This window comes from Coregonus clupeaformis, chromosome 30, assembly GCF_020615455.1.
Source record: "Coregonus clupeaformis isolate EN_2021a chromosome 30, ASM2061545v1, whole genome shotgun sequence".
Lineage (NCBI taxonomy): Eukaryota > Metazoa > Chordata > Actinopteri > Salmoniformes > Salmonidae > Coregonus > Coregonus clupeaformis.
This window is the reverse complement of record NC_059221.1, coordinates 2018471-2045128: the sequence shown is the minus strand read 5'-3', so window position 1 is coordinate 2045128 and position 26658 is coordinate 2018471. Positions and strand designations below refer to the sequence as shown.

Sequence of the window (26658 nt, the reverse complement as noted above, 5' to 3'; positions counted from 1 at the left end):
ATGGCCACTCCAATACCTTGACTTTGTTGTCCTTAAGCCATTTTGCCACAACTTTGGAAGTATGCTTGGGGTCATTGTCCATTTGGAAGACCCATTTGCGACCAAGCTTTAACTTCCTGACTGATGTCTTGAGATGTTGCTTCAATATATCCACATCATTTTCCTTCCTCATGATGCCATCTATTTTGTGAAGTGCACCAGTCCCTCCTGCAGCAAAGCACCCCCACAGCATGATGCTGCCACCCCCGTGCTTCACGGTTGGGATGGTGTTCTTCGGCTTGCAAGCAGCCCCTTTCTCCTCCAAACATAACGATGGTCATTATGGCCAAACAGTTCTATTTTTGTTTAATCAGAACAGAGGACATTTCTCCAAAAAGTATGATCTTTGTCCCCATGTGCAGTTGCAACCCGTAGTCTGGCCTTTATATGGCGGTTTTGGAGCAGTGGCTTCTTCCTTGCTGAGTGGCCTTTCAGGTTATGTCGATATAGGACTCGTTTTACTGTGGATGTAGATACTTTTGTACCTGTTTCCTCCAGCATCTTCACAAGGTCCTTTGCTGTTGTTCTGGGATTGATTTGCACTTTTCGCACCAAAGTACGTTCATCTCTATGAGACAGAACGCGTCTCCTTCCTGAGCGGTATGACGGCTGCGTGGTCCCATGGTGTTTATACTTGCGTACTATTGTTTGTACAGATGAACGTGGTACCTTCAGGCGTTTGGAAATTGCTCCCAAGGATGAACCAGACTTGTGGAGGTCTACAATTTTTTTTCTGAGGTCTTGGCTGATTTATTTTGATTTTCCCATGATGTCAAGGAAAGAGGCACTGAGTTTGAAGGTAGGCCTTGAAATACATCCACAGGTACACCTCCAATTGACTCAAATTATGTCAATTAGCCTATCAGAAGCTTCTAAAGCCATGACATCATTTTCTGGAATTTTCCAAGCTGTTTAAAGGCACAGTCAACTTAGTGTATGTAAACTTCTGACCCACTTGAATTGTGATACAGTGAATTATAAGTGAAATAATCAGTCTGTAAACAATTGTTGGAAAAATTACTTGTGTCATGCACAAAGTAGATGTCCTAACCGACTTGCCAAAACTATAGTTTGTTAACAAGAAATTTGTGGAGTGGTTGAAAAACAAGTTTTAATGACTCCAACCTAAGTGTATGTAAACTTCCGACTTCAACTGTTTGTCTGTCTGGATATGCAAACGTGGGAGTGTGCATATTCACATGTGCATTTGCTGTGTGTGTGTGTGTGTGTGTGTGTGTGTGTGTGTGTGTGTGTGCATGCGTGCATCTGTGAGAGGCTCTTACGCAGGCCAGCCTTCAAACGTAGAGACGGTGAACAGAGCCATCATGGCCATGAGGACGTTGTCAAAGTTGAAGTCACTGTTGTACCAGATCCTCTCTCTGACTGCAGGCAAGGCTGTGTCTCCATCCTTATACAGAATGTATGTGCCTCTAGAGGAGAGAGAGGAGGAGTTACATCTAAATCCATGTATCTACATAATCATCCGTATTTCCAGATAGACACATACAGTACCAGTCAAAAGGTTTTACTATTTTTTACATTGAAGAATAATAGTGAAGACATCAAAACTATGAAATAACACATATAGAATCATGTAGTCACCAAACAAGTGTTAAACAAATCATAATGTATTTTATATCAAATAGCCACCCTTTGCCTTGATGACAGCTTTGCACACTCTTGGCATTCTCTCAACCAGCTTCATGAGGTAGTCACCTGGAATGCATTTCACTAAAAAGGTGTGCCTTCTTAAAAGTTAATTTGTGGAATTTCTTTCCTTAATGCGTTTGAGCCAATCAGTTGTGTTGTGACAAGTTAGGGGGGGGGGGGTATACAGAAGATAGCCCTATTTGGTAAAAGACCAAGTCCATATTATGGCAAGAACAGCTCAAATAAGCAAAGAGAAACGACAGTCCATCATTACTTTAAGACATGAAGGTCAGTCAATCCGGAAAATTTCAAGAACTTTGAACGTTTCTTCAAGTGCAGTCGCAAAAACCATCAAGTGCTATGATGAAACTGGCTCTCATAAGGACCGCCACAGGAATGGAAGACCCAGAGTTATCTCTGCTGCAGAGGATACGTTCATTAGAGTTACCAGCCTCAGAAATTGCAGCCCAAATAAATTCTTTACAGAGATAAAGTAACAGACACATCTCAACATCAACTGTTCAGAGGAGACTGTGTGAAATCAGGCCTTCATGGTTGAATTTCTGCAAAGAAACCACTACTAAATGACACCAATAAGAAGAAGAGTACTGCTTGGGCCAAGAAACACTAGCAATGGACATTAGACCTGTGGAAATGTGTCCTTTGGTCTGGAGTCCAAATTGGAGATTTTTTGTTCAAACCGCAGTGTCTTTGTGAGATGCGGTGTGGGTGAACGGATGATCTCTGCATGTGTAGTTCCCACCGTAAACCATGGAGGAGGAAGTGTTATGGTGTGGGGGTGCTTTTCTGGTGACACTGTCTGTGATTTATTTAGAATTCAAGGCACACTTAACCAGCATGGCTACCACAGCATTCTGCAGCGATACGCCATCCCATCTGGTTTGGGCTTTGTGGGACTATCATTTGTTTTTCAACAGGTCAATGACCCAACACACCTCCAGGCTGTGTAAGGGCTATTTGACCAAGAAGGAGAGTGATGGAGCGCTGCATCAGATGACCTGGCCTCCACAATCCCCCGACCTTAACCCAATTGAGATGGTTTGGGATGAGTCGGACGGCAGAGTGAAGGAAAAGCAGCCAACAAGTGCTCAGCATATGTGGGAACTCCTTCAAGACTGTTGGAAAAGCATTCCAGGTGAAGCTGGTTGAGAGAATGCCAAGAGTGTGCAAAGCTGTCATCAAGTCAAAGGGTGGCTACTTTGAAGAATCTCAAATATAAAATATATTTTGATTTGTTTAACACTTTTTTGGTTACTACATGATTACATATGTGTTATTTCATAGTTTTGATGTCTTCACTATTATTGTACAATGTTAAAAATAGTAAAAATAAAGAAAAACCCTTGAATGAGTAGGTGTGTCCAAACTTTTGACTGGTAGTGTACAAATAGGCTGGGTCTCAGCACTCCAGCCCTTATGTTTGAATGAAGAGCAGTCAAACTCACTTGCATTCCCCTGGGCTGGACTTAGCCTCGTCTGTGCAGCGATAGAACTTGCCCTGAGAGAACAGAACATTTAACAGCTGCCATTCTGCCACACATATTACACACACATAACCACACGTATAACTACTGCATCATGCATCAACTACAGACAATACTGTATGAGTGTTATCACTGTAATGGCAGTAGGTACCTTGAATAGCTGCACTCCTATGCAGGCAAACATGAACTGTAACAGCGTGGTGACGATCATGATGTTGCCGATGGTCCTGATGGCCACAAATACACACTGGACCACATGCTGCAGGTTCAGGGGTCAAAAACAGAGGAGAGATAGAGAAAAGGTCAGGGATGAATTACATTATTGAACCCTGTACCCTTAGCATGATGATTTACAAACAGGCGACTTCAGTAGTCAGTTCTCTTGAGGAAGTGTACTAGTTAGAAGAGGTTTTCTCTGGGTGTGTTGTTAAACAGTTGTTACACTGTGGCCCACTGGCCCCCCGTCTCACCTTGAGGCCCTTGGCTCTGTTGATGGCCCTCAGGGGCCGCAACACCCTCAACACACGCAAGATCTTCACCACAGAGATGGCAGATGACCTGAACACAAAACACAGACAGTTATGGCCACATCCCTGACTGATTGAATTATTGATTGATTTATTGCATGATGGATCGATCAATCGATCAATCAACCAATTTATTCATTTTTACGTACTGAATGCCGAAGGACACCAGAGAGACTCCCACCACCAGTAGGTCCAGCAGGTTGAAGTAGTTCCTGCAGAAGGCTCCTTTATGGAGGAAAGCCCCAAATGCTGTCATCTGGAGAGCACAGGGAGACCGGCATCAGATATACTGACCTATACACTGGGCCATCTCATACTGGACACACAACAGGTTCAGCTACAACTGTAGATGAGCTCGACATGTAGGATCTTAATTTGAGCCAGTTTGCTACAGCAGGAAAATAATCCTGCAGCAACAGGAAATGTGAATTATTTAGTGGATTATAATTCATGGTCATTTTTGTGGGGGTTGATCCATTTTTCGAAATGGAAAATCAAGTCTGAAATTTCAAACTGTAAATTACAAACTTCATAAGCCTTTTTAAACCTCAAATACACTACAAGTTTTACATTTCCTGGAATGTTATCCTGCAACATGGTGATCTTCTCAGAATAGGCAGACCAACACACTTACACACACTGATACAGATCTAGCTCCTTCCATTCTTACTCAAACTCCTACACATTCTGCTCAATAAGACATGAAGGGTATTTTAATGGAACAAAAACTGGTTTCTACAGAAACCAATAGACACAACAACAAATAAAACATTGAATTGCATGTCAGACAATAGAGAAATAATCACCCGTACATCTTTTCACATGCACACACACACACACACACACTAATACACAAACATGAGAGCACAGAGGCATTGACATTTAAAACATTGACAAATGAGAACTGTTTCCGACATTGGACACATTATTTCAGAGATATGCTATTCATTTCCTGTAAAGATTAGAGCAAAGATAGCTCAACCCGTTTTCCATTCATCTACAGGTAATCTATTGGTTCTGACATTTGCATCTTTAAGCCCAGGCATAAAACATGAAACATGAGATTTGTATCAGTGGAGAGATACAGAAGTGTATGAAAGCCTCCCAAACCAGAGAGGGGGAGGGGGGAGGTTGCATTCAAAAGAGTAGAGTCTAATTGCTTCAGAGTCATTTATGTGTGTCATGGTTTCATGCACATTTTGTGGAAGTACTCAAAACAATCATATCAAAAACAAACGTATGACCGATAGAAATGGATGCGGACGTGAGCCCTCACATGAAGCAAAGAGAACACACAGATGGGGGCCTGGGCTGAACAGCAGAAGAGAATTGGGTCTGGGAAGCATGTCAAGGATCTCCTATCCTGGTTGCCAGTTCTGTTTATGCTTTAGCTCAAGCCAAACTGACAATGACAAAGGAGTTGTTGGCTAAAGTAGAAACATACCAGGGTAAAAATCTCTATGGTGGAGGTTCACAAAGAGGTGACCTACTATAATAATAATAATATGCCATTTAGCAGACGCTTTTATCTAAAGCGACTTACAGTCATGTGTACATACATTTTTACGTATGAGTGATCCCGGGGATCGAACCCACTACCCTGGCGTTACAAGCGCCATGCTCTACCAATTGAGCTACAGAGGACCACATGAACCCTTATCTTTACAGGGTGCAGTTAAAACTGGACAGAATAACAAGGCAGTGATCCATGCTACTGGAGTGATCCATGCTACTGGAGTGATCCATTCTACTGGAGTGATCCATGCTACTGGAGTGATCCATGCTACTGCAGTGATCCATGCTACTGGAGTGATCCATGCTACTGGAGTGATCCATGCTACTGCAGTGATCTATGCTACTGCAGTGATCCATTCTACTGGAGTGATCCATGCTACTGCAGTGATCCATTCTACTGCAGTGATCCATGCTACTGGAGTGATCCATGCTACTGCAGTGATCCATGCTACTGGAGTGATCCATGCTACTGCAGTGATCCATGCTACTGGAGTGATCCATGCTACTGCAGTGATCCATGCTACTGCAGTGATCCATGCTACTGCAGTGATCCATGCTACTGCAGTGATCCATGCTACTGCAGTGATCCATGCTACTGGAGTGATCCATGCTACTGGAGTGATCCATGCTACACTAAAAAATTTACAAAAATACATGCCGTGATGGTTGCTGACAGACAAACAGAAAAAACGTGCTCCATTTATAAACAGGCGACATACAGTTGAAGGGGGAGTGCAGCAAGACTATGGTTGTCATAGAAACCTGGTTACCTTCAACAGGATCTCAAAGGTAAATATACTAGTGAAGACATAATCTGCATAGCCTAGGATCTGGAAAGCAACGAGAAGGTCAGAGCATTACTACACAAGCACTAGAGCACAGCACACACACACAGGGGGGGAGCATTTACCTTCAATAGGATCTCAACAGTAAAGATTGCCGTGAAAGCATAGTCAAAATAACCAAGTATCTGAAAAAGGCAATGTGAAAGTTTAACAGGAGTTCAAGGCATCAACACATGACATGATATCAACAACTTCAGAATGCATCAACAGTCCTAAATTGATAACAAAGTATCTAAACATTAACTACTGCTACTAAGTATAGGTTTGAGGTTTTTAGTTATTTTTAACACAGATATTCCATACCACTATTAGACATGATCGTGACAGTGTCATTACTGTAAAATTACAGTCAAATCACTTTCGTGGAAGTAATAATTATCTTGATGCTATCAAATGTTATTTTTACAGTGCATTCGGAAAGTATTCAGACCCTTTGAATGTATCCATATTTTGTTACGTTACAGCCTTATTCTAAAATTGATTCAATTGCTTTTTTCCCTCATCAATCTACACACAATACCCCATAATGACGTGAAGTAAAAACAGGTTTTTAGAAATTTTTGCAAATGTATTACAAATAAAAAATTGAAAAATCACATATACTTAAGTATTAAGACCCTTTACTCAGTACTTTGTTGAAGCAACTTTGGCAATGATTACAGCCTCGAGTCTTCTTGGGTATGACGCTACAAGCTTGGCACACCTGTACTTGGGGAGTTTCTCCCATTCTTCTCTGCAGATCCTCTCAAGCTCTGTCAGGTTGGATGGGGAGTGTCGCTGCACAGCTATTTTCAGGTTTCTCCAGAGATGTTAGATCGGGTTCAAGTCCGGGCTCTGGCTGGGCCACTCAAGGACATTCAGAGACTTGTCCCGAAGCCACTCCTGCATTGTCTTGGCTGTGTGCTTAGGCTCTGGAGCAGGTTTTCATCAAGGATCTCAATTTTACTCCATTCATCTTTCCCTCGATCCTGACTAGTCTCTCAGTCCCTGCCGCTGAAAAACATCCCCACAGCATGATGCTGCCACCACCATGCTTCACCGTAGGGATGGTGCCAGGTTTCCTCCAGACGTGATGCTTGGTATTAAGGCCAAAGAGTTCAATCTTGGTTTCATCAGACCAGAGAATCTTGTTTCTCATGGTCTGAGAGTCTTTTAGGTGCCTTTTGGCAAACTCCAAGCAGGCTGTCATGTGCCTTTTACTGAGGAGTGGCTTCCGTCTGGCCGCTCTATCATAAGGCTCTGACTTGTGGAGTGCTGCAGAGATGGTTGTCCTTCTGGAAGGTTCTCCCATCTCCACAGAGGAACTCTGGAGCTCTGTCAGAGTGACCATCGGGTTCTTGGTCACCTCCCTGACCTAGGCCCTTCTAACCAGATTGCTCAGTTTGGCCGGACGGCCAGCTCTAGGAAGAGTCTTGGTGGTTCAAACGTCTTCCATTTAAGAAGGATGGAGGCCACTGTGTTCTTGGGGACCTTCAATGCTGCAATGCTACACAATCCTGTCTCGGAGCTCTATGGACAATTCCTTCAACCTCATGGCTTGTTTTTTGCTCTGACATGCACTGTAAACTGTGGGACCTTTTATAGACAGGTGTGTGCCTTTCCAAATCATGTCCAATCAATTGAATTTACCACAGGTGGACTCCAATCAAGTTGTAGATACATCTCAAGGATGTTCAATGGAAACAGGATGCACCTGAGCTCAATTTTGAGTCTCATAGCAAAAGGGTCTGAATACTTATGTAAATAAGGAATTTCTGTTTTAGTTTTTTATAAATGTGCAAAAATGTATAGAAACCTGTTTCGCTTTGTCATTATGGGGTATTGTGTGTAGATTGATGAGGAAAACATTTAATGTAATCAATTTTAGAATAAGGCTGTAACGTAACAAAATGTGGAAAAAGGGAAGGGGTCTGAATACTTTCCGAATGCACTATATGTAAGAGAAAAGGCTGCTGCTGCAGTATACATACGATGTTACGTGCGGAGAAGTTACGTATGGGGTCCTCAGCAGCCAGAGACACAGAGCTCAGCATGATGAAGACCAGGATGAGGTTGGTGAAGATGTGATGGTTGGTCAGCTTGTGGCAGGCCACCCGGACCCTGAGAAAAAAAGCCATGAAATTACACATTATTTTTGAGTGTGTGTGCGTGTGCGTCCGTGCGTGTGTTTAGTACTGAGGCCTACTTACGGGTTAGTGTTGCTGAAGATGAAGAAAGCGCTGCCCTCAGGGATGGGCGGAGTCTTCTCCTTGATGCTGAGGTCTGACAGCCTTTGAGGGCGTGGGCCAACCGGAACCTCTGGCAGATTATCATCATCATTGTCATCATCACCAACTGGGGAGACCCAGGATCAGAGATAAGGTAATGTCAGGCCACGGAAGCTATGGCAACAAAGCTAGGACACTGACCTCAGAACAGATTAGGTTACCTGGAGTGTCTGGAGTGGGATACGGCTCCTTCCCCTCTTCCTCCTCCAGTGGAACCTACATTTATGAAGACACAAATTACATACCAGCAGTGTATCAGTACTGTTATGAATGCCATATGGTTTTAACTCACTGTATCATTCTAAGTGGGACACCATTCCACATTTTTTATCTAATGGCGCCTCTGTGTGGTTATGGATTGCTCTCCTCTGACTTTCTAAAACCCCAATCTAAAAACCACTCGGATTACCTTGAGATCTCCATCCTGGCCCTCAGGTTTCAGCTCCTCCATCTTGTCAGTGTCATCTCTGAAGATAATGACCCCAAACACAAGACAACATCCACGACAGGTCAGGAGGAACAACAGAAAAAGACAGACCATCCTCTCTTTTCAGTAAGACAGCGCTGACATTACCTGGCACTCTTCTTCCTCTCCTTCTCCTCCTCTTCCTCCTTCTGGGCTGTGTTCAGGCTCTCTGCGTCTGCCAGGTTGTCAACGGCGATGGCCAAGAAGACGTTCAGCAGGATGTCTGATTACAAACTGGACTTAAGGGCAACGGAGATACAACAATGACCTAACGTTTGAGTGTAATACACTGTTCTTCACTCCTAGTCCTGTGGGCTAGCAATGTGTTCCAGCTCAGAACTAACATATTTGGTTCAACAAAACAAGCAAACTACTCATCAAAAGCTGGGGTGGTGCTGGGGTGGAACAAAAGCCTGCACATATTGCAGCTCTCTTGAACCAGTGGATAATACTGATCTAAATTCCATATGACTAGAGGCAATTGAAGCCATGTGTTATACATGTTTTAGAAACAGGATACAGTTTCCACAGACGAAGAGGATGATGAAGTAGATGCAGACGACCATGCCTGACGAGAAGGGTCCACCGTACGCCATGATGCCATCATACATCACAGCGTTCCAATCCTCGCCTGTAAGGATCTGAGTCACACAACACAGGGTAACGCAACGTCATCACAACGTCATCCCAAAGTTAGTACAATGTCATCACGACATTATTACAATGTTATTATTACATTATTACAAGTAATCACAATGTTATCGCAACGTCATATCACAACATTATTACAACGCTATTACGACGTCATCACAATGTCATTATGTAAATAATCATTGTGAGAGAAGCCAGGAACAGCTAGAGTAGGCCTACCTGAAACACTGTGAGTAGTGCCTGTGGGAAGTTGTCGAAGGTGCTCCTCTTGGTTATCGTCTCGTCGAAGTTGAACTTGCCTCCGAAGAGCTGCATGCCCAACAGGGAGAAGATGATGATGAACAGGAAGAGCAGGAGCAGGAGGGAGGCGATGGACTTCATGGAGTTGAGCAGCGACGCTACCAGGTTACTGAGAGATGCCCAGTGGCTACAGGAAAGAGAGAGAGAGAGAAAGAGAAGGTCAAGATGAATGCACAAACAACTCATATTCAAGCATGCAAGCACACATACCGAGAGACTGATATACATTCTTCCAACAGTATATGATACATCAAACCAGTGAGCAAAGAAAGAGATGCAACGTGAACGTATCACAGAGGTAAACATTTTGCCAATATTACACCTCCACCACATCAGTCTATGTCCAGCCCCTCCTGAAGTCTCCCAGTCTCACCGTGTGACCTTGAAGATGCGTAGCAGGCGGACACAACGGAACACAGAGATGCCCAGGGGAGACATGATGGCCAGCTCCACCAGGATGGTCTCCACGATGCCGCCACACACCACGAAGCAGTCGAAGCGGTTGAACAGAGACACGAAGTAGGCCTGCAGGCCCAGACTATACATCTTCACCAGCATCTCACACGTAAACAGAGCCAGCAGAACCTTGTTGGCCACATCTGGAGAGCAGAGGACATCAGCATGTAGACATTACAGTACAACATGTTCCAGTTATAAAGATCACTGCTATGGGGATCTGGTAGGAAGGGTTACTGTATGCTGCAGATACAGTATCTGGGTATGTCATAGGTATTGTCTGATTATCAAGGACAATACTGTAGTACAATGACATTGTAGATTGTAAGATTCAAGGAGAACATGGTATGTATGCTGTGAGTTCCTGAGGAGGACACTGTAAAGTACACATTATGCTGAAGCTATGTGATTGGAAAATGTTGATCCTCTACCCTCTACCCACCCTGTACTTCAGTGAGCCAGTCAGGCTGGTTGTAGTGCTCTGAGGAGATGGTGAGCGTGTTGAGAAACACCAGGATGATCACCAGCCAATAGAAAGACACCGACTTCACTGCAACACGACACTTCCTGCGGCAGAACCGGTTCCAGCGACGCCATCGCCGACTTCAAGAGAGAGGAAATTATGTCACAATCTGACTCGAACCCGGAAGTGGTCTTACATACTGGTTGATTAACACAGGATTTAATGCACAGGTTAATTGTGAACTGTAATGAAATCATGCTTGTTAGACAGAAGATCTCAAACAATGTCAGGGTCACAGACTAAACAAAAGGCAGACATTGTGAGGATGATGAAGATTTGGTGATGATGAAGAGGACATGGGCAGGAGTGCAGTGACTGATCAGGAGGGACAGAGTGTGTGTGGGGGAAAAACACAAGCGAGTGACGATGAATCTCCACAATGTGCATCAGGACCATGCAAAAAATCAAATGACATTGTACTGACAGAGGACTGACCTGTACTTAGATTTTATAATTTTTTGACTGAGGAAATGAAGAATCATATTGTTAATGTCCATTTGCATGAATGACGTATTACAGTAGCTTTTTAAGCCACTTGTCTATTCAGGTAGAAAGGAACCTTGAACCTTGACAGACACAGACACAGACACAGACACAGACACAGACACAGACACAGACACAGAGACAGAGACAGAGACAGAGACAGAGACAGAGACAGAGACAGAGAGACAGAGACAGACACAGAGACAAACACAGAGACAGAGACAGAGACAGAGAGAGAGAGAGAGACAGAGACAGAGAGACAGAGACAGAGACAGAGACAGAGAGAGAGAGACAGAGACAGAGACAGAGACAGAGACAGAGACAGAGACAGAGACAGAGAGAGAGAGAGAGAGAGAGAGAGAGAGAGAGAGAGAGAGAGAGAGAGAGAGAGAGAGACAGAGACAGAGACAGAGACAGAGACAGAGACAGAGACAGACAGACAGACTCACCAGAGTGGGCCACAGCAGTTAGTCTTATCGTCCTCTCCGTTGGGGTTGTCAGTGTTCACAGACTCTGTCTCGCTGGCGGGCATGCTTGCTGTTACATCACACAAACACAGGAAGTAAGGTGAGATCCAGTCGAACGATGGCTCTGACTTTCCGACCTAAAGAACCCTTATGGTCAGGTTTGGGGAGTAACTGTAACTGTAATCGGTTACTTTACCAGCTAAAATATTGTAATCAGATTACAGATACTTTTGAAAAACAAGATGATTACTTCTTGGATTACTTCTAAATTCAGAAAGCATGTTTGCGAAAAAATAAATAATTATGACACCTTTCTGTTTTCTCAATGACATTCAATTCAGCATTGAATTTTTTTTTGACCACAAGTCAGAGACCATTTGATGGATCCTTTTTGTCTCTTTTTAATGCCTTTTAAGGGGAACGTAATCCAAAAGTAACTGAAAGTTATCAGATTACGTTACTGAGTTTGGGCAATCCAAAAGTTACATTACTGATTACAATTTTGGACAGGTAACTAGTAACTGTAACGGATTACATTTAGAAAGTAACCAACCCAATCCTGTTTATGGTTGAGTGTTTTGGGTAATATACTTTAAATCTAGTAATGATGGCATGATTGAATATCCTCATCATTCAGTATAGGGCTCTTTGAGGACCATCATTGACAGTCAGAATACAGAGGGCTGATTGCAGCACCTGCACAGATCATCCATGCTGTTTAGTATGCGAATGGGATAACAATATTGTGGTTTCTGATGGGGCTTGAAAAGTTATACTAGTAGTGGATCTGTGCAGATGCTGTACAAACCTTATGACCAAGTAAGTACAAGGTCAAAAATACTCCACAAAATATCTAAAGGAAAAATGAATCAAATAAAGAAATGGCAATGAATGACTCAAAATCACCCCACAATGCATGTCTACAGTTCAATCTATCTATTTTGATTGTTTACAATGCATACCCTTTCCTATTTTGATTGTTTACAATGCATACCCTTTCCATAGTCAACATATCAATGTGTTCACATCTGCAGACAATATATCCCTTATTCACCTTTGGTCCAGTTCTGGAGAATTCTAGGCTACAGTACAACAATCACATGACCAACAATCGCATCTACTACAAAACCATGGTGCTTGCCTATGGAGCTGTGAGGGGAACGGCACCTCCTTACCTTCAGGCTCTGATCAGACCTTACACCCAAACGAGAGCACTACGTTCATCCACCTCTGGCCTGCTAGCCCCCCTACCTCTACGGAAGCACAGTTCCCACTCAGCCCAGTCAAAGCTATTCGCTGCTCTGGCACCCCAATGGTGGAACAAGCTCCCCCACGACGCCAGGACAGCGGAGTCACTGACCACCTTCCGGAGACACTTGAAACCCTACCTCTTTAAGGAATACCTGGAATAGTATAACAGTAATCCTTCTACCCACCGACCTCTCGTAACCTCTAGAAGACTTAAACATGCTGGTTGTGTCTCATAATACTGATGTTTGATTCACAAATCCACCCACTCACTACTTGTCCTACTTTACCAAAGAATCAAGACAAAATGAGGACACAGATCTAATGAAGAGGCTGATTGAGTGAAATGAAGAGTAGTAGTAGAGATGATTGAACACAACAATTGGGACAAGCACACATCAAACTAGTAGCAAAGCACAAGCAAGCAAAGGAGGGAGGGAAAAACACACACACACACACACACACACACACACACACACACACACACACAGCCCAATTTACCATGTGTCTCTGTGGACTGGCTGAACCAGCCAAACTTCCCTTTCTTCTTCTCCGTTAGGTCAGCCAGTGTGACGCCTTGGTGTTATAAAGGCATGCAGTACATGCATTTAGACAGCAGAGGGAGCAGTGAATCAGTAGAGAACAAGAGAGAATAGACATCTACTACTATACAAGCAGTTAGGAAGAGACTAGAGAAGCACTGAACAAAACATTAGAGACGAAAGAGAGGAGGAGCCAAGAACTAGAAGGCATGAAAGAAGGAGAGAAGAAGAAGCAGTTGTAGAGCAGATGAGAGGAGAAGAAGGACATCTATTAGTAGAAGCTAGTGGGCCACACAGAGTTGAACTCTACGCAGAACAAAACATGTACATTAAGGAAAGAGAGTTAGTACATTATGCTATCTAGTCAACACACATAGACAACTGACATAGAGGGAGCTAATAGTCTAACACAGTGAAAGCTTACACACCACACAAATATGCACTAATAAAGCTTTCTATGGAGACCTAAAACTCACAGATAGATAGTTACAGTAGGTAGATAGATCGATAGAGCTAGGGCTGCGGCAGCGCCAGGCAGAGCAGTGGGAGAGGCTTTTCCAGAAACAATCATCTCTTTTTAAACAGACTCACACAGACACCTCAAGGCCTCAAGGGATTCTACCACAGAGTCATGTTTGCCAAGAAAACCCATTCACAATCACATCATTACTTTCACTGGGTGTACGCCAAAGCATTTGCTACACTGCTACTGACCATGTATAAATACACTATCTGAAATAAAATGTTCTAATATAAACCTAACATTATTGAGGATTGAGTTTGTTTGGCTTATCCTGATCATGATAAGACACTGTAGTAGTATTTACTGCTTTTTGTTTACAATAGCAACCAGCTCAACTAATGTCCCATACACACTCAAAAAGAAACAGTACATCAGTACATAGTTACCATGTACAGCCCAATAGTGAGAGTGAGAGTATTGCTGATACAGTAGATGAGGCACTCAAACCTACAGGCATGCATTAGTCTAACTCTCTAGATCTCCCAGGCATTATAGTTAATGACGGGGGGAGACAAAGATAGAACAATAGCATCATTGACGTGCCTATTATGTCTGCTAAAAATGGCCCAGATCAGATGGATATTACAGCCAATCTCTCTCTCTCTCTCTCTCTCTCTCTCTCTCTCTCTCTCTCTCTCTCTCTCTCTCTCTCTCTCTCTCTCTCGCTCTCTCTCTCGCTCTCTCTCTCTCTGTACAATAAAACGCACATGCATGCACACACACACAGTCTGTCAGTCAGTCTGTCTGTCAGTCTGTCAGTCTACATGTGGTCCTCTGTAGCTCAGCTGGTAGAGCACGGCGCTTGTAACGCCAAGGTAGTGGGTTCGATCCCCGGGACCACCCATACACAAAAAAAATGTATGCACGCATGACTGTAAGTCGCTTTGGATAAAAGCGTCTGCTAAGTGGCTTATTATTATTACATACACTACATGACCAGAAGTATGTGGACACCTACTCGTCGAACATCTCATTCCAAAATCGTGGGCATTAATATGGAGTTGGTCCCCCCTTTGCTGCTATAACAGCCTCCACTCTTCTGCGAACGCTTTCCACTAGACGTTGGAAAACATTGCTGCGGGGACTTGCTTCCATTCAGCCACAAGAGCATTACTGAGGTTGGTCATTGATGTTGAGCGATTAGGCCTGGCTCGCAGTCGGCGTTCCAATTCATCCCAAAGGTGTTCGATGGGGTTGAGGTCAGGGCTCTGTACAAGCCAGTCAAGTTCTTCCACACCGATCTCGACAAACCATTTTTGTGTGGACCTCGCTTTGTGCACGGGGGCATTGTCATGCTGAAACAGGAAAGGGCCTTTCCCAAACTGTTGCCACAAAGTTGGAAGCACCGAATCGTCTAGAATGTCATTGTATGCTATAGCGTTAAGATTTCCCTTCACTGGAACTAAGGGGCCTATCCCGAACCATGAAAAACAGCCCCAGACCATTATTCCTTCTCCACCAAACCTTACAGTTGGTACTATGCATTGGGGCAGGAAGCGTTCACCAGGCAGCCGCCAAACCCAGATTCATCCGTCGGACTGCCAGATGGTGAAGAGTGATTAATCACTCCAGAGAACACGTTTCCTCTGCTCCAGAGTCCAATGGCGGCAAGCTTTACACCACTCCAGCATTGGCATTGTGCATGATGATCTTAGGCTTGTGTGCGGATGCTCGGCCATGGAAACCCATTTCATGAAGCTCCCGACGAACAGTTCTTGTGCTGAAGTTGCTTCCAGAGGCAGTTTGGAACTCGATATTGAGTGTTGCAACTGAGGACAGACGATTTTTACGAGCTACGCGCTTCAGCACTCGGCGGTCCCATTCTGGGAGCTTGTGTGGCCTATCACTTCGCGGCTGAGCCGTTGTTGCTCCTAGATGTTTCCACAATAGCAGCACTTACAGTTGACCGGGGCAGCTCTACAGGGCAGAAATTTGACGAACTGACTTGTTGGAAAGGTGGCATCCTATGACGGTGCCACGTTGAAAGTCACTGAGCTCTTCAGTAAGGCAATTCTACTGCCATTGTTTGTCTATGGAGATTGCATGGCTGTGTGCTAAATTGTATACACCTGTCAGCAACAGGTGTGGCTGAAATAGCCGAATCCACTCATTTGAAGCGATGTCCACATAATTTTGTATATATAGTGTATCTATCAACAGCATCTATGCCCAGCAAGTGTCTCATCCCAACAGGAAGCGCTATGTCGTCATGTATCATGCTGCATACGCTTACATAAAGAGGATTTGGATTACTGTCTCTTTCTTCCACATAAGTCATATCATCATCATTCCTGTGTGTGTGTGTGTGTGTGTGTGTGTGTGTGTGTGTGTGTGTGTGTGTGTGTGTGTGTGTGTGTGACGGCTGAAGCAGCAGACATGACATTCACTTTCATTTGATTTAACCAGAATGATAACAATTTCTCAGGAAGTCCTGGGATCAATAGCAATATGATCCAGTGACATAACATCACAGGAACAGGTGGTAGAACCAACAGGGAACAAACACCCATTATTGCATTCCAAAAACAGATTTATTTAAACCCTGTTTAAAACCTAGACCTCTGTCCCTGTCTCTGAACCACACAGCTGGCCAGGTGCTCCTAAAAGGGTAGAATATATTTTCAGCATGACTTTCAGCATGCTTATAGAGAAGAGCACTCAACATGTACTGCACTGACACAATTGACTGATGATTGGTTGAACATATAAAAAGGTTGTGGGAGCTGTACTGTTAGATTTCAGTGCAGCCTTTGATATTATTGACCATAACCTGTTGTTGAAAAAACGTATGTGTTATAGCTTTTCAACCTCCGACAAATTGAGGATTCAGAGCTATCTATTTAATAGAACACATAGGTTATTCTTTAATGGAATTTCTCTGATGATAAACATGTAAAGTGTGGTGTACCGCAGGGCAGCTCTCTTGGCCCTCTACTCTTTTTTATTTTTACCAATGACCTGTCACTGGCATTAAACCAAGCCTGTGTGGCCATGTACGCTGATGATTCAACCCTATACGCATTAGCAACCACAGCTAGTGAAGTCACTGCAACCCTAAACAAAGAGTTGCAGTCAGTTTTTGAATGGGTGACCAGTAGTGCTGTCCCCGACTAACAAAAAATCTTGGTAAACCGAGAGTCGTCCTGTTCTTTCGACCAATCGATTGGTCAAAATGTTTCAACTTATTTTTACATATATAGACAGACTGAATAAAATCAACTACATATGCACTGAGTTTGCCTGATGTATTAAGCGCACTGTTTGATTAAATAATAAAGACACACAAATGGCTCAAGAAAGAGCCCGATGGTCCCGAAAAAAAATGACAGCGAGTGCCTGACTGGCGCACCTTGTCTCGCTCTCCTCCATACTGCAGCAAAAAGGCACCACAGCACAGCAAGTGTTTATTGCGCTGTCCGTGCTGAAGCTGCAACATAATTTCAATTTAGTTTATTACTTGTTTCTGACTGAAAGGTTATTTTACCGAAATCCCTAATTTGTTTATTCCCTCAACCCTTGCTCTCTTTTATGTGAAACATGTAAGCATCGCATGCATGTGACCAATAGGGCCTGACCTATAGCCTATCATAATCACATCAATAAATTGGTTATAACAAACCCCGAACACAATAACACATGTCAGCAAAATGGATGCAGAGGATGTGAAAAAGAAACTAAAAATGGTCTAATGTTTACTGGTTGTTCAGGGGGGAAAGGGGAAGTCAGATCTGCGGAAGATTTGCTACACTGCTACTGACCATGTATAAATATTCCAGTGGGTCAGAAGTTTACATACCCTCAATTATATTTGGTAGCATTGCCTTTCAATTGTTTAACTTGGGTCAAACGTTTCGGCTAGCCTTCCACAAGCTTCCCACAATAAGTTGGGTGAGTTTTGGCCCATTCCTCCTGACAGAGGTGGTGTAACTGAGTAAGGTTTGTAGGCCTCCTTGCTCGCACACGCTTTTTCAGCTCTGCCCACAAATGTTCTATAGGATTGAGGTCAGGGCTTTGTGATGGCCACTCCAATAACTTGACTTTGTTGTCCTTAAGCCATTTTGGCACAACTTTGGAAGTATGCTTGGGGTCATTGTCCATTTGGAAGACCCATTTGCGACCAAGCTTTAACTTCCTGACTGATGTCTTGAGATGTTGCTTCAATATATCCACATAATTTTCCTTCCTCATGATGCCATCTATTTTGTGAAGTGCACCAGTCCCTCCTGCAGCATGCACCCCCACAGCATGATGCTGCCACCACCCTGCTTCACAGTTGGGATGGTGTTCTTCGGCTTGCAAGCCTTCCCCTTTTTCCTCCAAACATAACGATGGTCATTATGGCCAAACAGTTCCATTTTTGTTTCATCAGACCAGAGGACATTTCTCCAAAAAGTACGATCTTTGTCCCCATGTGCAGTTGCAAACCGTAGTCTGGCTTTTATATGGCGGTTTTGGAGCATTGGCTTCTTCCTTGCTGAGCGGCCTTTCAGGTTATGTCGATATAGAACTCGTTTTACTGTGGATATAGATATTTTTGTACCTGTTTCCTCCAGCATCTTCACAAGGTCCTTTGCTGTTGTTCTGGGATTGATTTGCATTTTTCGCACCAAAGTACGTTCATCTCTAGGAGACAGAACGCGTCTCCTTCCTGAGTGGTATGATGGCTGCGTGGTCCCATGGTGTTTATACTTGCATACTATTGTTTGTACAGATGAACGTGGTACCTTCAGGCGTTTGGAAATTGCTCCCAAGGATGAACCAGACTTGTGGAGGTCTACAATTTTTTTTCTGAGGTCTTGGCTGATTTCTTTTGATTTTCCCATGATGTCAAGCAAAGAGGCACTGAGTTCGAAGGTAGGCCTTGAAATACATCCACAGGTACACCTCCAATTGACTCAAATTATGTCAATTAGCCTATCAGAAGCTTCTAAAGCCATGACATCATTTTCTGGAATTTTCCAAGGTGTTTAAAGGCACAGTCAACTTAGTGTAGGTAAACTTCTGACCCACTGGAATTGTGATACAGTGAATTATAAGCGAAATAATCTGTCTGTAAACAATTGTTGGAAAAATTACTTGTGTTATGCACAAAGTAGATGTCCTAACCGACTTGCCAAAACTATGGTTTGTTAACAAGAAATTTGTGAAGTGGTTGAAAAACAAGTTTTAATGACTCCAACCTAAGTGTATGTAAATTTCCGACTTCAACTGTACAGTATATATGGATGATTTATAAAGCCAGGCACATTATTTAACAGTTAGGCTATTGATTATAGACCTAATTAAGTTGGGGTTTCCTCTCTCCTCAATTTTCTTAGACAATTAGGCTAAGGCAAGGGCAGTTTCCTGGTCTCTGCTACTGCTGCCTCCGCCGCATTGTTCGCCAATCCCAATATGCTGGTTAACTTTGCTATTATGCACATAGCAACATAGGGAAAGGCGGCAGTTCTCTGTTTGGCTGTTGCCAGTTCATTTTGTTCATCAAGCCTACCTGCGTTTTTCCCCTTGCTCCTGTCTTTTCTAAAGTTCCTGTTTTCTAGTTTTCCTGGTTTTGACCATTCTGCCTGCCCTGACCCTGAGCCTGCTTGCCGTTCTGTACCTTTTGGACTCTGATCTGGATTACTGACCTCTGCCTGCCCTTGACCTGTCGTTTTGCCTGCCCCCTGTTCTAGTAATAAACTTTTGTTACTTCGACACTGTCTGCATCTGGGTCTTCCCTAAAACGTTATAAAAATAATCTAAGATGTATTAGTGTTGCACCATTATTCTTACATAATATAGCCATATACAATTTCAGTATCACGTCTTAGAGTGATGGACTGTGCCATTCCTGTGGCCTCCGCAATGGATTAGTCCACTGAGACAGGTGTGAATCAGACAGGTATCTTGTGCACCATGAACAAAAACAAAAAAAACGACTTCACGACTAAAGAAATCTCGGTCGACCAACAGCCTATCAACCAAACAATCGACCAGTTGACTAAATGGGGTAAGCCCTAGTGGCCAGTAATAAACTGGTCCCTGAACATCTCTAAAACTAAATAATTCCCTAAGTTTTAGAGCTCAGCTGAATCTGGTAATGAATGGTGTGGCTGTTGAGCAAGTTGAAGAGACTAAATTACTTGGTTTGACCTTAGATTGTAAACTGTCATGGTCAAAACATATAGATTCAATGGTTGTTAAGATGGGGAGAGGTCTGTCCGTGATAAAGAGATGCTCTGCTTTTTTGACACCACACTCCACAAAGCAAGTCCTGCAGGCTCTAGTTTTATCTTATCTTGATTATTGTCCAGTCATATGGTCAAGTGCTGCAAAGAAGGACCTAGTTAAGCTGCAGCTGGCCCAGAACAGAGAGGCACATTTTGTTCTTCATTGTAATCAGAGGCTAATATCAATACTATGCATGCCAGTCTCTCTTGGCTAAGAGTTGAGAAAAGACTGACTGCATCACTTGTTGTTTTTACAAGAAACATTAATGTGTTGGAAATTCCAAATTGTTTGCATAGTCAACTTACACACAGCACTGACACATACACTTATCCCACCAGACATGCCACCAGGGGTCTTTTCACAGTCCCCAGGTCCAGAACAAATTCAAGGAAACATACAGTATTATACAGAGCCATGATTGCATGGAACTCCCTTCCATCTCATATAGCGCAAGTGAACAGAAAACCTGGTTTAAAAAAACTAATAAAGCAACACCTCACGGCACAACGCCTCTCCCTCATTTGACCTACTTTTTGTGTGTATGTACTGACATGTATGTGTAAGTGATAGACGCACACACACACACTACATGTTAATGTTTTAAATGTATGTAAATTGTAAAGTATTTTGTTTGCAATGTCTTTTTCGTTATGTGTCAGACCCCAGTAAGACTAGCTGTCGCCATTGGAGTCGGCTAATGGGGATCCTAATAAAATCAAAATCTAAGTAGAACAGAGGGGAATGTGATGTGAAGGGGGTGGTGAGGTAGGAGGACTCACGGTTGCGTTTGCCCCCCTCCTCATCCCCCTCCTCGTCATTCTCAGGGTCGATGTCCTCAGCCTGAGTGATCCAGTCCAGGTAGCCCTTCAGATCCTCCTCCAGCTGCTGCTTCTCTCTCAGCTTCTGGAAGTCTCCACGAGCCTTGGCCTTCTCTCTCTCCTTGGAAAACTCTCTGTGGATGGACACACACAGACACACACACACACACACACACACACACACACACACACACAAAGACAAAAACTCAGAAACCTGTTCCCTCTATGTGTTTATTTCTGTGTGTGCACTCTCATGCGTTTGTACGTGCATATGTATATAGTACATTGATGAGTCTAATGTCTTACCCGCTTAACACTCCCAGAACCAGGTTGAGAACAAAGAAGGAGCCGAAGATGACCAGACTGACGAAGTAGACCCAGGGCAGCTCAGAACCCATGGCATCATTCATCTGAAACAACAACAACGGTCACAGTCACAGTTAGCTTTAGAGGACAATCCAGAAGTTCCTGGTAAAACTATATCAACCTGACCTATTTATTTTGATCATTTAGCGCCGTATTAGAAGTACAGATTACAGTCTGACATAAAATCCCTGGAAACTATTCTACCGGTAAGTACAATTTATCCCTGATGTTATTTCCTCTTTTCAGTGACGCTCTCTCTTTAAGACTAGTGTGGGTGCAGGCTTTTGTTTCAGCCAAAACAGTAACACAGCTCATTTGTTGATGAAGACTATGAATCAGGTTGTGTTACAGTTGGCTGGAGCAAAATCCTGCACCCACACCGCAGAAAAGGGGGTGGATATGTTTGTGTATGTCTGACAGAGAGGTCTTCACCGATCCACCTGTACCCGAATACCCGAGACCCGTTCCGGGACCAGAGCGGATCCAGAATTCTAAATACTATTGGATCTGATATGATTGTAACAGGTCTCGAGCATGTGTCATTTTAATTGACTTGTTCGGATGGACCCATACAGATCCAAACGTGACTGCTGCAGTAGAGATAAAGAGAGAGAGAGAGAGAGAGAGAGAGAGAGAGAGAGAGAGAGAGAGAGACAGAGAGAGAGAGAAGGAGAGAAGGAGAGAAGGAGAGGCTACAACGACCAAGAACAGGTAGGCTGCTACTTTATATTCTGAATGGAGTTGTTGTTGGTTTAAGTGTGTAGGATGAGCGCATGCAGCCTCAATTAGCCTAGCTACTTAGCTAGCTAGCTAGCTTAACTAGCTTCTCCCGGTTTGATACAGTCAAGACGGATACTACGTAATCATATTGAATGATAAATAACCTAGATATGGCAGCTATTAGTGTACTATAGCACAAGCCGGCTTGGTTGGTTGCTGTCTCTCATCTCTCCCTCCCTCCTCCCTGTTCCCCGTGTCACTCACTCACACTCACAGTAGCCTACACACACCACGGCCCCTGCTAGAGCGTCACCTCTCTCTACCTCCTCTCCCTCGCACTTTATCAACTCCGGTTAATAAAGTAGCTTAAAAATTGGACTTTTCTGCTGCTTCCCTCACTCGGATTTGACCGTGTCTGGATCCAACTAGGTCTATACAGGTCTAGTTGTCCTCGGGTCCGTTCGGAACGGGTTTCTATATTTATAAAAATGTATTTATGCATATCGGGTCTGGATGGGAAAGCCCCAGGTTCATTTTGGAAAGGGTCCAACTTTTTGGACCCGTGAAGACCTCTAGTCTGACATTTTATAGAAGTTCTATAGGTTGGATTTGAGTGGAGCTCATCCAGTAATAGCAATGAAGCTAAGCTAACCCTGTTGAAACCTCTGTGTTAATGTGAGTAGAGATGGCTAACTAGTTGCTAGCTGGGTGTCGTTCATAAAGCAGCAGCCTCACCCAGTAGAGAACATCAGTCCAGCCCTCCATGGTGATACACTGGAAAACAGTGAGCATGGCAAACAGGAAGTTGTCAAAGTTGGTGATGCCACCGTTGGGGCCATGCCATCCCTCTCTACATACAGTCCCATTAATCATGCACTGGCGCCCATGGCCTGACATTGCACACGGAACAGGCTCCTCCTCTGCCAGAATGCCTATAAGGCATGTAGAGAGAGAGGGGGAGGGAAAGGAGAGATATGGGAGAAAGAGGGAAGGAGAGTAGTTAGAAGTTACTAAACATGCACAACAATGATGCACAGCATGGAATGCCTTACAACAGCTTAGTAAACAATGATGCACAGCATGGAATGCCTTACAACAGCTTAGTAAACAATGATGCACAGCATGGAATGCCTTACAACAGCTTAGTAAACAATGATGACATCAGAGTGCAACGAGAATATCAAATACATCCAGTGATGTGAAAAGACACTCGGACGCACAGAAAAGTGTGGCCCTTATAAATCACACCATGTTGTGCAGTTTTGCTTACAGATACACATTCTATATGTATAATAATAATAATAATAATAATAATATGCCATTTAGCAGACGCTTTTATCCAAAGCGACTTACAGTCATGTGCGCATAAATTTTTACGTATGGGTGGTCCCCGGGATCGAACCCACTACCCTGGCGTTACAAGCGCCATGCTCTACCAATTGAGCTACAGAGGACCACATGTATAGTGTATAGTATAGTGTTTACACATAATTCTTATAGCACACAAGCTCATCAGAGGCTCTCTCACACACACACAATCACACACATTTAAGTCATTTAGCAGACGCTCTTATCCAGAGCGAATTACAGTTAGTGCATACATTATTTATTTATTTTCATACTGGCCCCCCGTGGGAATCGAACCCACAAACCTGGCGTTGCAAACACCATGCTCTACCAACTGAGCTACATCCCTGCTGGCCATTCCCTCCCCTACCCTGGACGACGCTGGGCCAATTGTGCGCCGCCCCATGGGTCTCCCGGTCGCGGCCGGCTACGACAGAGCCTGGATTCGAACCAGGATCTCTAGTGGAACAGCTAGCACTGCGATGCAGTGCCTTAGACCACTGCGCCATTCGCCATTCACCACTGTCCCTAACTCCCTGCTATGTTGCATGTAAATTACATTCATTATCTCACATACATTCCATTCATAAATTCACCCCCTGCAGTTCCACTTAATCAGCTCAACTTGTTAGGCCTACTGCTGCTAGGTAGCTCTCTCTCTGCTCTCCCCCTCCCCTCTGTCTGTCCTTGATTGCAGGAGTGAAGTCTGGTGTGCGGGAGTCAGGGTTCCAGCTGCAGCTCATTCACCATAATCACCTCAGCCTTTAAGACCCGGTCAAACTTTCCACTCATCGTCAGATCATAGTCAAGACAACCATGTTAGTCTCGCTGCCGACTCAACCTGTCTGTTTTTGCTCTTGTGTTTTTTGGACTGTTTATTTACTTTTTCTCCTGTGCCACAGATATTTGGAACCTGACTCCTGCCTCCGCTTCACTCCTGCCACCACCATCCTGCTCTCCACTATCGGGCCTCTCCTTTGGACTCACCACGGACACTAGGACATTACGGTACCACACCTGCCCTGACCTGGATCTGTACCCTCCCTGTAACCTGGACTTGCTCTTCCCCATTTATTGGAAACCTGGACTATTGAACATTATAATAAACCTGTTAAAACTTCTCTGGCTTGGTGTACTTGTCTGCATTTGGGTTCTATCCAGTTAAATCATAACAGTATGATCTGACCAACATGAACCCAGCAGACAGTAGCTCGGATACCACCCCAGAGTGCACTCAAATTTGGACTGCCATAGCCAATCAGGGCATTCTACTTGGCCAACATGATACCCTGTTTAAGACGATTGCTGAGGACAGTCAGGTGCTGCTTAATCAGGTTCAATTACTCACCAATCAAGTGTCTGCCCTTACTACCCCTTCAGCCCAGATCAGAGAGCCTTTTGTTCCTGCTCCAGAGCGCTATGACGGGAACATGGGAACCTGTGGCAATTTTTTGACTCAATGCTCGTTAGTGTTTGAACAACAGCCCCTCACCTACGCCTCAGAAAGAGCCCGTATTGCCTACCTTATCAACTCTACTAGCGGTTCCGCTCGTGCCTGGGGATCCGCGGTCTGGGAAAGTCAGTCGGACATTTGCAACGCTTACGTGGCCTTCACCACGGAGATGAGGAAGGTTTTTGACCACCCCGTACGAGGCAAGGAGGCTGCGAAACGGTTGTTTTCTCTTCGGCAGGGGGCTCGTAGTGTGGCGGAGATGGCAGTGGAGTTTCGGACTTTAGCAGCAGTGAGTGGTTGGAATGACGAGGCATTACAAGGAGTGTTCATCAATGCTTTGTCTGAGATTTTAAAAGATGAATTGGTGTCATATGATGAATCGCCTACGCTGGATAATCTTATTTCACTCACTATCAGGTTGGATAATCGGATTCGGGAGCGCCGCCGGGAGAGGAGTGTTAGTTCCAAGCAACCTGTCTGTCATCAACAAACTCCTCCCTGCATCGTCCCTACGGAGAGCCGTGTCTTCCCGAGTCGATACGAGGAGCACTGAACCCGAAGCCATGGAGGTGGGTCGTACGGTTGTCCTCAGAGGAGCGTGCACGTCGTATTCAGGCTCGGGTCTGCCTGTATTGTGGAGAAGCTGGTCATTTCGTTCCTTCCTGCCCAGTTCGTCCGGGAAAAGGGCCGGCTCATCATTTATGGGAGAAGTTTTGGTGAGCCGAGCAGCGGATTCTTCCTCTTCTCCCCGCATTCTGCTCCAGGCATCCCTCCAGTGGCAGTCCCAGAATTTCTCTGTTAGTGCGCTGATTGACTCTGGTGCCGACGAAAGCTTTTTGGATAGAGAGTGGGCTCAACAAATGGATTTGGAGACTGTTCCTATGGACTGTCCGCTGCAGGCTAAGGGTCTAAATGGACAATTGTTGACCCGCATTACCCATCAGACTGTTCCTGTTTGTCTTAGAGTGTCGGGGAAATCATCAGGAGAACATTCAATTCCATATTATCGACTGCCCACAGACTCCCCTGGTCCTTGGTATCCCCTGGCTCATAAAACACAATCCACACATTGATTGGGTGACAGGTAGCATTGTTTCATGGAGCACATTTTGTCATGTGAATTGTTTGTGTTCTGCTCAGACTCCTGCCAGTACTGGGCCTCAACCTCCACTGGAGTCCATGTATCTTTCTGCTGTTCCTGACGTGTATCATGACCTGGCATCCGTTTTCTGCAAACACAGAGCTACTTCTCTTCCTCCTCACCGGCCTTACGACTGCGCCATTGACCTCCAGCCAGGAGCCCCGCTCCCCCAGCAGTCGCCTGTACAATCTCTCCCGGCCGGAGACGGAGGCTATGGAGAACTACATTCGGGACTCCTTGGCGGCAGGTATTATGCGTCCTTCCTCGTCACCTGTAGGAGCGGGATTCTTTTTGTTGCTAAGAAGGATAAGACCCTCAGACCCTGTATTGATTACCGTGGACTTAACAACATCACCATTAAGAACAAGTATTCTCTGCCTTTGATTAATTCTGCTTTTCCCCTCCTTCATGGTGCTACCATCTTTACGAAACTGGATCTACGAAATGCGTATCACCTGGTGCGCATTCGTAAGGGTGATGAATGGAAGACTGCCTTCAACACACCCTTGGGACATTTTGAGTATCGGGTTATGCCTTTTGGGTTGTCTAATGCCCCTGCTGTTTTTCAGGCACTAGTCAATGATGTCCTTCGGGAC

At 44.3% G+C, this 26658-nt stretch overlaps 1 protein-coding gene across 1 annotated transcript in view; it reads right to left on the bottom strand.

Moving 5' to 3' along the window:
- The window catches only part of LOC121545480 (voltage-dependent L-type calcium channel subunit alpha-1D-like), a 109734-nt gene that overhangs the window by 21955 nt on the left and 61121 nt on the right, over window positions 1-26658 (bottom strand). Inside the window, exons 6-26 of the mRNA XM_045209399.1 lie at window positions 22857-23053; window positions 21342-21445; window positions 20997-21169; window positions 13444-13518; window positions 11677-11764; window positions 11180-11206; window positions 10664-10824; window positions 10139-10364; window positions 9685-9892; window positions 9335-9455; window positions 8923-9037; window positions 8758-8815; window positions 8510-8564; window positions 8271-8415; window positions 8052-8181; window positions 6007-6066; window positions 3871-3977; window positions 3665-3752; window positions 3346-3453; window positions 3156-3208; window positions 1323-1469 (exon numbers count right to left, since the gene is read on the bottom strand). Coding sequence (XP_045065334.1) covers window positions 1323-1469; window positions 3156-3208; window positions 3346-3453; window positions 3665-3752; window positions 3871-3977; window positions 6007-6066; window positions 8052-8181; window positions 8271-8415; window positions 8510-8564; window positions 8758-8815; window positions 8923-9037; window positions 9335-9455; window positions 9685-9892; window positions 10139-10364; window positions 10664-10824; window positions 11180-11206; window positions 11677-11764; window positions 13444-13518; window positions 20997-21169; window positions 21342-21445; window positions 22857-23053 — 2446 coding nt within the window. The remainder of the gene's footprint in view (window positions 1-1322; window positions 1470-3155; window positions 3209-3345; window positions 3454-3664; window positions 3753-3870; window positions 3978-6006; window positions 6067-8051; window positions 8182-8270; window positions 8416-8509; window positions 8565-8757; window positions 8816-8922; window positions 9038-9334; window positions 9456-9684; window positions 9893-10138; window positions 10365-10663; window positions 10825-11179; window positions 11207-11676; window positions 11765-13443; window positions 13519-20996; window positions 21170-21341; window positions 21446-22856; window positions 23054-26658) is intronic.